This window comes from Quercus robur, chromosome 8 (genome assembly GCF_932294415.1).
Source record: "Quercus robur chromosome 8, dhQueRobu3.1, whole genome shotgun sequence".
Lineage (NCBI taxonomy): Eukaryota > Viridiplantae > Streptophyta > Magnoliopsida > Fagales > Fagaceae > Quercus > Quercus robur.
The window spans coordinates 7,528,364-7,541,400 of NC_065541.1; the positions used below are offsets into that span (position 1 = coordinate 7,528,364).

The 13,037-nt window shown below is 33.9% G+C and overlaps 1 protein-coding gene across 1 annotated transcript; it reads left to right on the forward strand.

Annotated features, from left to right (window-relative positions):
* Window positions 1-6,078: 6,078 nt before the first annotated feature.
* On the forward strand, window positions 6,079-7,856 carry LOC126694393 (receptor-like protein 9DC3). The gene is made up of 2 exons (XM_050390630.1): window positions 6,079-6,187; window positions 6,302-7,856. The coding sequence occupies exons 1-2, from the start codon at window positions 6,175-6,177 to the stop codon at window positions 7,723-7,725; spliced, it is 1,437 nt and encodes a 478-aa protein (XP_050246587.1). The 5' UTR covers window positions 6,079-6,174; the 3' UTR covers window positions 7,726-7,856.
* Window positions 7,857-13,037: the final 5,181 nt, after the last annotated feature.

Below are 13,037 nucleotides of genomic sequence, written 5' to 3' on the forward strand. Positions count from 1 at the left end.
AATTCCAAGATCATTAAATTGGAATAGGTCCCTTATTGACCTAACCAATTGGAATAGGATGAAATTTCTTCCCATCCACACTAAACGTTGTGTACACTCCAAATTTTTTTTGCATCTCATAATGATACGTTGTGGAAAGGTTTCATCCAAGTCCAACATGATTGAGAGTTATAGTTGAGACTGTGGCCCAGAAGCTTCACTATTCAATACTTTGCGAGAAAATTAAACACTCATTTGATGTAATAGGAGACTATGGAATTTGACACTGTATACACTGGGGTTTGTTCTTGATGTTGTGAAATTGCTGTAGGTACTAAAAACTATAGGTTGATTAATTGGCAAGTCATGTTCTGTACGCGTGAAAAGTCTACGATGGAAAATTTTTCTGTTCTTACAATAAATGTTTTGAAGAGAAAATTGTTAGCCTCCTTATCCCATTGGAACCCCCTTATTTATACAAAGGAAAAAGGGTCCAATATTCCTGAGTGTGACATAGTTACATGGAATTTTTGTGCAATTGTGCCTACATTTCTTTTAAAAATTTAATTATAATTTTAAACTCTAATTTGGTGATTTTTATATGATTTTTGTGGTTTGATTTAGATTTAGTAAAGACATATTAGCCAAAAGAAACGAAGGTAGGGCTATTAAAGAAATCTATACTTTCAGATTAGTAGTTACCGATGGCCAATGTTGCATTGTCATTTGTGGTTGTGGAATGAATAAGCGGTATGTTGTTTGGGCGACTAATTGAGGCAAAGCAATTAACCATGTTAAAAGGGATTAACAACTTTTTCTTTCTCCTTTGCCATTTGTGGTATGTATATGCCTTTTTCACATATGCTCAAGTGAAGTACCCATTAGGATTTCCCTTAATTATGATAAACATATTAAATTTTTTTTAAAGGAAGTTCTATATTTATTGAATGAGATATATATGTCGAGGGCCATGTAACTGAATTGGCACCTCCCCATACATAAAGTGTCTAGGGTTTAAGGGAGAAAATGTTCAAATTGTGGGAGTCGAGGAGAAAAGGTTCAAGTTGCGGGGTTAGCATAGATATTGTAATTATTTATAAATTAAAAAAAAGAGATATATATATATATATATATATATTGTTTTCCTTGAGCTAAAGTAGTTGCAATGGATGTGTGGAGCGGATGGTTTTTTTTTTTTTTTTTTTTTTTGTTGTTGTGTCCTTGAGTATTTTGGGTTGTTTCAAATGAGTAATGGCTCCTCTTAGGTTCCTAAAATTTTTGGTTTGTTGATTTTGCTATCTATAACTTGATTCTTCTTTACCTAATAAAGTTTGGAATTTTTTGTAAGTATATTTTTTCTTCAAGAAAATGAATAGAAATTTACCTTCATGTTCATGCTCATGTTAATGTTCATATTTGTAAACCTAAATCATATTTAAGGCCCTAATTTTAAAAAGAAAAAGGATAAAAAAAAAAAAAAAAAAAAAACCTGTAGGGGTTTCGGTGACTTGATGGTAGTAGGTGGCCTGTATAACAAAGGCGGTAACCCCTTAGATTCCTCTTTCTCTCTCTTTCAAATGTTTTATCAATCTTAGGTTTTTTATTTTGGTAATATATAGTGAAACATTGCGTTTTCTATAACAATCCACAACATTTTTTTTGTCTCTCTATCTTTCTTCAAGACCTTATCTAGTTACTTATTATTATTAGTCCTTAATTATTATTTTTTTGCTTTTTTTAAAATACTAAAATGGTGGGTGTACTAAAAGACATGAAGAATAGAGAAAGGTATGGTGTAAGTTTAGTAAATTAATGAGACATTAATAAGCTAACAGTAAAATAAGTTAATATGAACTTTTGGATAACAATAAAAACACTTAATGAAAGAGGTAAAAAAAAAAAATGCAAAATTAGAGTGACACTGGTAGGACCTCATGCACTCCCGCATATGGTCTCTGCTTTTATATATATATATATATATATATATTGATTTCAATGATGTGACAATTTTTTATAAATGTTTTTATTTTTTTATTTTTGTTAATTTTGGAATAGTGCAGCAAAAAGAATTAATATAGCATTTTGAATTGTGTATTTTTTTTTCTTCCATACCTTTTTATCATTTGAAGGTGCATCAAAAATCTTAGCAACTATGTAATTTTCAAAACCATCATTTAGATTGAATTCATTCAAATGAAGTAGAGAAATCCATTTTTTTCCTAATTTTTTTTTTTCAAATCATGTGGGATTCCTTCTCCAATATCAATATTTTTACAATAATTTAAATAAGTTGTACCTCGGTTTATTTTTCAGCAAGATCTCTTGTAGATTTGTTTAGGATTTTCTCAGTATCTTGATCAAATATCACAAAATTTGTTTTGTTAGTTGCATCAAAAAGTTCAATTTGAAAACTGTATCTGAAGTAGTTTGCAATTGTATATATCTAGTAGTTATAGTGAGATAAATGTATTATAAATATTTGAAGAGTATGTAGTTAATGTGAGTGCCTCTAACTTTGGGATAGAAAGATTTATTTTTGTTTCACATTTTGCACACCAAAATGATCCTACTTGTGGTTTGACATTCCTTTCACAAAGTATGCACAAAATGTAATACCAACCCATTGTTGTATCAATATTACTTTTTATTGCAATACCCTAGCAGTTCACATCTTGCAATGAACTTTGAAATTAATATGTATTATTTTTTTAATGTAAATAATATGATGTATTATTATTTTTTTACGTAAATGATAAGTATAATTTGAAATGATTAACAAACCTATTTCGTAGGATCTCATTTAATGGATTTTATCTTTACTATTTTCTTCGTATTCTTTAAAAGATAAATCCTCCTATGAAAATTGTTTTGCATGTATTTTTGGTATTTCTTGTATGGGATCATGTTTTTTACCATTCCTATCATTGAATTTTTTAAAAAGAAAATATTAAGTTAATGGCATTTTGTGAGATAGTATATGCTATATTAGACTTTTTTGTTATTATGAATTTCAGAAATATGCACTTGTCAGTTATTTCAGCAACCTCAGGGATCTCAAGATTTATAAATATTTTTGTTGCACTGGTCATTGATAGAGAATTTTCTGCAGAAATTGCATAGAACATTATTAATAGACAAAAGCTTATTGAATTGAAATTGGGGGAAAATGAAGACATGATTTCATGAGAATAAGATTTTGTAGAATTATCATCTATACGTGGGGAGGAAGAAGAGAGTTTGTAAGAGGGTAAGAGTTTTTGCTTTGATTTACACATTGGAAGGGTCAAACTTGGGTCATAATATGTAGGGTAAGAACGGGGCTTGAGTTTTTCATAAGGTTTGGTCTACTTTTAAAAGGTAGTCTATTTTATAGTGAATAACTTTTGGTCTAATTGGTCTAATTTTCAAGAACAACCCATATTTTATATAATAGTAAAAAGAAGTTACTATGATCTATTGGATAACAGTAAAATAAATAAATAAATAAATAAATAAATAATAATAATAATAAAAAGAGGTAAAAAATGCTAAATTTTTATAATAGTAAAAATAAGTTACTATGATCTATTGGATAACAGTAAAAAGAATTATCATCTATACATGGGGAGGAAGAAGAGAGTTTGTAAGAGGGTAAGAGTTTTTGCTTTGATTTACACATTGGAAGGGTCAAACTTGGGTCATAATATGTAGGGTAAGAACTGGGCTTGAGTTTTTCATAAGGTTTGGTCTACTTTTAAAAGGTAGTCTATTTTATAGTGAATAACTTTTGGTCTAATTGGTCTAATTTTCAAGAACAGCCCATATTTTATGTAATAGTAAAAAGAAGTTACTATGATCTATTGGATAACAGTTAATCTAAATAATAATAATAATAATAAAAAGAGGTAAAAAATGCTAAATTTATATAATAGTAAAAATAAGTTACTATGATCTATTGGGTAACAGTAAAAAAAGCTTAATGAAGAAAGGTAAAAAAGCTAAATGTAATATTAGAGTACCACGTGGCAAGACTCATGCACTCTCACATGAGGTCTCTGCTTTTATATATATATTGATTGTATGTGAATGTAAAAGTGCCATGTGTGCACTGGTGTAATAACAGTGGTGTAATATCCACAAAAGAGAAAAAGGAAAAAACAGCTTTAATATATATAGAGTTCGGTTAATAAGTGCTTTGTTAGTGAACCATTTTAAAAAATTTTATACTACTTTTATGGAAAATATAAAAAAGTTGATAAAAACCTAGTTATTTTTTTCTTTTAATATAAAAAGTTCTTAAAAATATTTACTAAAGTAATGTTCTTAGAGCATTAGTTAAATTTCCCCTTAAGGTGTCTAGTTAACAAGTGCTTTTCGGGCATTTGGTTAATGTACCATAGCACATAAACTATTTTGCATACCCAAAAAGAAATTATCCAACTTGGAAGTCACCATGTCAGTTGCTTTTTGGAGTGTGTATAAAATTGTATAAAATAATTTGTGTGTAATTAATACTATTAAAAAAGCAAGTACCTGAAAAAAGTAGCCTTTATATGCAAGAAAGTAGGGTGTTAGCCGCGATAAAAAGCCAGTATGCTTCGGGAAAATTGTTCACAAATGTGCAAGATCTTTTTTGTCCTTACGGCCATATCATAAATGCACTGAAGATGGGAAAATAATAATAATAAATTTCATTCAATTCCTAATGTTTGGCCTAATGTTAACCAGGTTCAAGATTTTTCAAAACTAATCAATTTGGTTTCTAAAGTCAATTTAGTTCATAAAATAGTTGAGAAAGAATAACTAAATATTTAGGGACTAAGTTAGTTTTAAGGACTAAATTGGATATTTTAAAAAAATCTTGAACCTGATTGACATTAACCCAATCCTCAAAAGTGTGGATAAAATTTACCCTAATAATAATAATAAAAAATACAGCGAATTTTTTGTTGGTGGTTATGTAAGATGACAAAGATTAAAAAGCTACGGCATATCCCAGTTCTCATGTCACGAATTGACTTTCTACTTTCAGATGAAATAGCATGACTTCCCACCATTCTGCTATAAAATGGCACTATCTTCAGCCTCAAATTCATTATTCTCTAAAGAAGATCATAATAGATAATACCGACAGAAGTTTATGCCATTCAGTCCACCATAGGACATGTCGCGTCCGCCTATCTACCCTTTCATCCTCCTTTTTTGCTTCTTCCACCTTCCCCCTGGAATCCAATCCAATGACCTTCAAATTCTCATGAAACTAAAATCCGCCCTTCAAACATCAAACACCAATGTCTTCAGTTCTTGGGAATCCGGAAATTCCGTATGCAACTTCACTGGAATCTCCTGCAACTCCGACGATTCCATTACAGAAATCGAACTTTCATACCAAAATTTAACCGGGGTTCTTCCTCTTGATTCCATATGCCAGCTCCAATCACTAGAAAAGCTCTCATTGGGGTTCAACTACTTGCACGGTCCAATTATGGACGACTTGAAAAATTGTGTCAAACTGCAATATTTGGATTTGGGCAACAATTTGTTCACAGGATGGTCGGTTCCAGAAATATCCTCTCTAAGCCAATTACGGTATCTACATCTGAATGCAAGCGGATTTTCCGGGACTTTCCCGTGGAAATCACTTCAAAACATGACCGGTCTTGTTTGGCTGAGCCTCGGAGACAATCCTTTTAATCCTTCTCCATTTCCAAACGAGGTGTTGCTGCTTACTAACTTGACTTGGCTTTACCTATCAAACTGTGGCATCCAAGGTACAATTCCAGCAGAGATTGGAAACCTTAAAGAGCTAATCAACTTGGAGCTTGCCGACAATAACATGACGGGGAAAATCCCAGTTGAGATTGGGAACCTAGTCAACCTGTGGCAGCTTGAGCTCTACAACAATTCATTCACAGGAAAACTTCCTATCGGTCTAAGAAACCTCACAAAGCTTGAAATGCTTGATTTTTCGGACAACTATCTTGAAGGCGATCTATCCGAGTTGAAGTTCTTGAATAACCTGGTTTGGGTGCAACTATTTAAAACGAGCTATCTGGCCAGGTACCGGCCGAGTTCGGCAAGTTCACGAAGCTTGTGAACCTTTCTCTGTATAGAAACAGCTTCACTGGTCCGCTGCCTCATAACCTTCTCTCCTGGGCTAAAACTTATTTCATCGACGTCTCTGAGAATTTCTTTACCGGTCCAATTCCACCAGATATGTGCAAGCAAGGTACTTTGTGGGGGCTTTTTATGTTGCAAAGCAATCTTACCGGTGAAATTCCAGCAAGCTATGCCAATTGTTCCACTTTACGTTATTTTAGAGTTAGTAATAACTTGCTTTCAGGTAAGATTCCTATTGGAATCTGGGGATTACCGAACGTGGCCATGATTGATATCTCATTCAATGATATCGAAGGCCCAATTACATCCAATATCAAAAACGCCAAGTCTCTTGTATACTTACTTGCAGAACATAATCGTTTATCTGGGGAATTACCCACTGAGATTTCAGAAGTCACATCTCTGAAGTCAATTCAACTAAATGACAATAGACTGACTGGGGAGATCCCATATATGATTTGCAATGTAAGTTTTCTTGAAATTTTGGATATCGCTAATAACAGTTTGAAAGGCAAGATTCCACAATGTTTAGGTAACTTTAGTTATTATCTTAGGGTGATGAATTTGCGAATGAATAATTTCCAGGGCACCATACCTGATACATTTGCAAAGGGTAATCAGTTGAGAACTATTGTCTTCAATGACAATAATTTAAAAGGGCTATTACCAAAATCTTTTATCAACTGTACAAATCTGGAAGTTCTTGACCTTGGAAACAACAAGATTAATGATTTATTTCCTTATTGGTCTGAAGCTCTTACCAATCTGCAGGTTCTTGTCTTGAAATCCAATAAATTCCATGGACCTATAGGAAATCATAACAGTAGTGGGGTGTTTTTCTTTAAGCAAAGAATTCTTGACTTGTCTCACAATGAGTTTACAGGTCTTTTACCAAGAAATTATTTTGAAAATTTCAATGCCATGATGATGATTAATGATGAAGACAGACTTGAACCGCATTATATGGGTGAAAGTAGTCAATATCAAGATTCGGTGGTGGTGACAGTGAAAGGGATGGAAATTAATCTACAGAGAATCCTAACCATCTTCACAACAATTGATTTATCAAGCAACAAATTCGAAGGAGTGATTCCAGAAGAACTTGGAAGGCTTACAGTCCTTCGACTACTCAACCTTTCCCATAATAGCCTAACTGGCCATATCCCATCATCATTGGCAAAATTGACAGCACTTGAATCCTTAGACCTTTCTTCAAATAGCCTCACTGGAGAAATTCCTTTGCAACTAACAGATCTAACATTTTTGGCCATGTTAAATCTTTCACAAAACCAGCTTATTGGACCCATACCTCAATCCAAACAATTTGCTACATTTGAAAACAACTCCTATGATAGAAACCTAGGATTGTGTGGATTTCCATTGTCAAGTAAATGTGGCACTAATGAGCTGACACAACCAGCACCACCATCAACATTCCAAGAAGACAATGATTCATTGTTTGCAAGCGGATTTGGTTGGAAGGCTGTGTTAATCGGCTATGGATGTGGCTTGTTGTTTGGATTAGCTATGGGATATGTTGTGTTTAAAATAAGAAAACCTAAATGGCTAGTAAGGTTCATTGAAGGAAAACAAAAGGACAAGAAGAGAAGGCCTAATAATCGAAGACCTGGACAAAGAAGAAATTAATGCATTAAAGGGGTGCTCTGTTTGACTAGCCTCTCTTTTGATGGTATTTTGTGTATTTTTTTGTTTATTTTGAGATTGAATGGCATGTTTGGCTTAATTCCGGGGCTAGCCTTGTACTTACTTGTACTTCTATTTTATGTATTTTATATTTGAGAGTATTTCTGTATGTATGTGTGTATGTTTTTTTTTTTTTTTTGAGAGACTATGTGGCATGTTGGACTTAGTTCAAAGGATGGCCTTGTGTTCAGTTGTACTTTTAATATTTTAGTTCGCTCAATAAAAAATGATAGATGAATTATTTATAATGGCAAAAATTACTGAAGAAGTCTGAATTTGAGAAAGAAAACTCTACACTCCATAGATTCTACTTTCTACTAAGTAATCTTTTTTTTTTGTTGTTGCTAAATTACTTTCTACTAAGTAATCCTAAGAAGGGGAATAGAGATTGGATATATAGTGGAAATGGCCAGTAATACACTCCCAATCCCACCTTGAAAGAAACGTTCTTCCTCATCCAGTCACTCTCCTTGATTATACAGGACTCACCCCCGTGTTTTCTTGCGTTCTGAAAAAAGGATTTGATATTTCTTTAGTAGTTTTACCAGATAATTTGGGTCCATCTCCATTTTAGATAATGTCCGGCATGCTTCGATTATCAGGATGAAAAAATTTTGGTATGGTTCTGAACATTCTAGAATCTTTCCCGTCAATATAAAATTAATAATCACACTAATGGAGAGAGAGAAGCACAATTAGTGTCGGGCATTTTCCTATATTGTATGAACCAAGCTCACTAAAAGAATTGTAGCCAGCCAAGGGAAAGTATGAGGAGCAGCAGATTGGAAGGTATAAAAAGGATGATCTACATCAATTTGGATCCATTAAAGGTCTGGTAAGAGGGCTTTGAACAATTTTGAGACCAATCTATCCTTGTTGATATCATGTGTAAGAGAAAGAAATCATAAAGTACAAAAAAATACCTATTGTGTAACAAAATAACACAGTCTCTGCTTTGCTTTTCCCTTCATAAAAATCAGCAAAAAAGCAACACCAACAAACAAGGCTGTTGCAGTCCTTAATTTCAACATATTTGAATAATGGTTTTCCTTTTAAGAAGAATTTAATTGAGAAACTTTAGTTATAACACATAGAGATTTATACCTGTCTTTTGGAGTTATGGTTCTTGTCTTGAGATTTAATTGGTTTCACGGTTCCGTAGGAAACCATAAAAGTAATGTGATGCTTTTCTCTAAAATACAAATTCTCGACCTCTAACAATGAGCTTACTGGTCTTTTATCTAGAGATTAATTTGAAATGTTGAAAGCCATGATGATTAGTGATGAAGATAAAGATGGACCATATCCTTTTGATCTATATGATTGATCTAGGAGATGTGGTGTTTATCAAGATTCAAAATCAAGGAGACAATGAAAGGATTGGAGACAAATTAGTAATAGTCCCAACCATCTTCCCAACAATTGATTTATCAAGCAACAAGTTTCAAAGAGCAGTTACATGAATGGAATACTCAACGCAAAATACACCTATGTAAGTCTAAGCATGGAATACACAATGAATGGCCTAGACTACATGAATCGAACCAGAGTAAAAAAAGAATCGGAGAACCACGGCATTTATTCTGGTTGAGAAACCGCTGATGTTGGCAGAGTGTAATGGACGGCCGAGATTATTTCCGATTCGCCTCATACATCTTGTGCCCACGAGCCAACGGGGTTTGAACCATGAAGAGTGGCTTGGGTAAGAGAGACGGAGAGAGGAGGAATTTTTAAAAAGAATAATAAAAAAAAAATAAGGAAAATGAAAAAAAAATAAGGAAAAGAAATTAAAAATAATTTCATGTATTTATATATAAAAAAGGCACCCAAAAAAAAAAAAAAGTGAACAAAATGATTAGTGCTGTTTCTATTGCATTAAATTGCTAATTTGAAATGGCCTTAATTTCATGGTTCATAGTATATAGGATTCCATTATTTGCCTTGAATTTAAATTAAAAATTTGTAATTATTTATGTACTCAATTTCAAGAGCCGTAGGCTTTGGCCACTCAAGTCATTATCTAAGGTCCCCATTGAAAAAGGATCCCAAAATTATTAGTCAAACCAAAGGCGGTTGTGCACTCTCTTCCCCATCCTACAAAACGTACCCATAATTATGGGCCTATAGACTATAGTAAACCTAAACCAACCCAATGAAAATCCTGAGTTGTTTTACCCACACGAAAAAATAAATGTGGCCAGATTTCATCAAAATAAAAAAGTGGCGAGTTTGCGAAATCATTGTTGACAATCAGTTCCCTTTTAACAGTTTGAAATTTCAATTAATCTTTCACATGAGAGATTGTCTGCATTAACTATCCATTGTCTCACGTTGTTCGTTCACTCACCAAACAATCCGTCTCACTCTCTCCACCAAAATCAAAATTGGAAATTAGATTTCAACTTTACATCACCCTGTGTTGCGTTATCCAAAGTCTAGTAAAACTCTCTCTTTTTTTTTTTGTTTTGGGAAAAATAATATATTTTATATCTTTTTGTTAATTATGCCTTAACCTTGTTATTAGATTTTGCTAAAATACAAATTCCACCATTTAAGTTTGACTGAAATTTATTTCAATTTTCTAACTTTACTTTTATTTAATTGAGTCTTTTAAACTTCAAATTTATTTAATTTAGGACTTCTATCCAATTTTGAATTTTGTTAAAAAAATTTCATTAAAAAAATATTATTTTCACATGAAAAAAAAAATCTATAAAATTATTAAAAATATTTCAAGATTTTTTATGTGATAAATTTTTTTAATTAATTAATAGCATACTTAACGGCAAATTTTTAACAAAATTGGACAAAATACTTGAATTGAATAAAATTGAGTTTTAGAGGACTCAGTTGCACAAAAGTTAAGTAAGAGGACTGAAATGAATTTCAATCAAACTTAAATGATGTAATTTGCATTTTAGCTTTAGATTATCTATATGAAATTAATCTTGTTTTGCTTATATCCATCAAGTCATTGAGTTATATGTTGAAACTTGAATTTGTCTTTATCAAGGCATGTTGAGAATTTTGGTAATTTTATTGTTTAATGAAGTTGCAGCAGTGCTTAATTGAATCTCAAATAGGATCTCTTAAAAATATTAAAAAAAAATGCAACAAAAAATTTTAGATGAAAAATTTACAAGTAAGAAAGAAAATTATAGAAAAGTGTTAGATAATGAAATAAATAACATAAGAGAAAGATAATAATGAAATAAATATAACTAGTCGCTGACCCATGTGATACATGAGAAAATTAACTATGAGTTATGACATATTATTTAATTTCGGTTTATTTACAATAATCATCATATCATAAATGTATAGTATACTTAGAAACATGTAACAATAATAACATACAAATTGTAGCAACTAAACCTATATAATAAATTAAGTTCTATCTAGCAAATATTGTAACTCTTTAAGTACTATCCAACAAATATTGTACCTCTTTTGGGAATGAACTTTAAGTGAGCACAATTTTTAGCAAATTTATTTTTTTAAGATGTAAATGAATGTTTTGCAAAGATAACTGTAGGGACACGATTCTCAAACGGCCCAACAATGACGTTGGGCTCGCGCGTGATGGATCCCTCACAATAAAATTTGTAGAGAGTGGGCTTGAAAGGCTAGCGTTGGGTCACAGCGCGTTGGTTCAGGCCGGACGTTAGGTGAACCAAGACAAGAAAAGGCTTTGGTCTGGATATTCAGGCCTTACATCCTTGTAACTTTGAGGGATTTGGCTCCTCGGATCATGTCCGAGGAGCATTAATGTTTTCTCCGGTTACCCGACGGCGGGTTTTTCGTGGTGATACGCCTATATTAACCGGGTATTCTCCTTCCTGAAGTTTTTCTCCGGAAGTGAGATGGGAGCCCCCCCCCCCTCCCCTTATTAGTTTACCTTTCCTTTTATACTAGCCTATGTTTGTTGTCCCTCGTCCACGTGTAGGGTCGATCTTTCCAGGACAGATATATGTCCCATCAATCTAATCCCGAAATTGTTGGAGATGATCAATAAAGCCTAAAAATCCAGCTCTGTTAGGTGCAGTGTCATATCAATGAGGGGTATTAAGGACAATTTCCCCGAGATATTTTCTGACCCTTTAAGTTTGCTTGTATGCCACTTTGGGTCTGCCGAGGACTAAGCTGTCCTCGGCCATATCTTCGGGCCCCTTTGGGCTTAATATTTTTGGGCTTGGGCCCTGGCCTTCTTCAGCTTGGGGTCTGTGGACTCCCTATAAGCGAGCGGGCCGAGCCCACAAACTATTGCGCCCCACATTAGCCCCTCAAAACCCTGCTGTCCAACGTCTTGGTTGGAAAGGTGGGTTTTGGTAATATCAAGCCTTTATTGCGGTTCATTCAATTCAGCCCTTGATCAACGTTTGCGACTCTTCACTTCCCCGAGGAATGCGCCGGTCTACAAGACGTTTCCCTCAATTTGCGCACGTTGCCATTAAGCCGTTTGGTTATCTGTAGCGTGCCTTTAATATTTTCCCATTTACGAGATCTCCCCGATCTAACGGTTACTGATGGCGTGGGAGAACGAAATGGCGCGTTCTTCTTTATAGATTTCCTTGGGGATCTGATCGTGGTATATATCCTTTTCTTCGTTCCCTATATAAAGAGAGAAGACAAAAGGCGATTCTCTCATATCTGAATCCCTCAGGCCCTTCTCAGAATTCACTTCTTCCATCCGGTTATTCCCTATCCCATAATACATCCACCATAGTAATCAGCCATGAATAAACCCTTCCTCTCCCAGAAACGCCATGTCCTAACAAAACTTGAGATGGCTCGATCGGGGCAGGGATGGCGGAGACTCAAGATTTGTCTCCCCATTCTTTTAGCCAAAATTCGAAGCAGGGACTCGTCACATCTCACTTCCGGTGTGACTGAGTCGAAAACCTCCCTTGTCATCTCCATCCGCTCTCTTATGAGCATACCTAATATGGCTCCAGTGTGCTAAGAGTTAGGATTGAGGCAGGGACTAAACGCCCTGGCTTCTTCCTCTCTTTGTTCACTGGCGCCATCCTTTGATTCCCCTTCTCCCACTTTTGCTCCTTTTTATTTTCTTCATCTCTTCCCTCTTCTTCTCCTCCTTCTTACTCATGTCCTCCATCTTCTTTTCCCTTTGCTCTCCTCAGCGACAAGAGCTTGCTGAAGTGCTTCCATGTGTTCCAATTCTTCTTCCTTCTCCTTCTCTTTTTCTATATAAGGCCCTTCTTCTGATATGAGCAGTACTGAGGCAGAGATTTCAG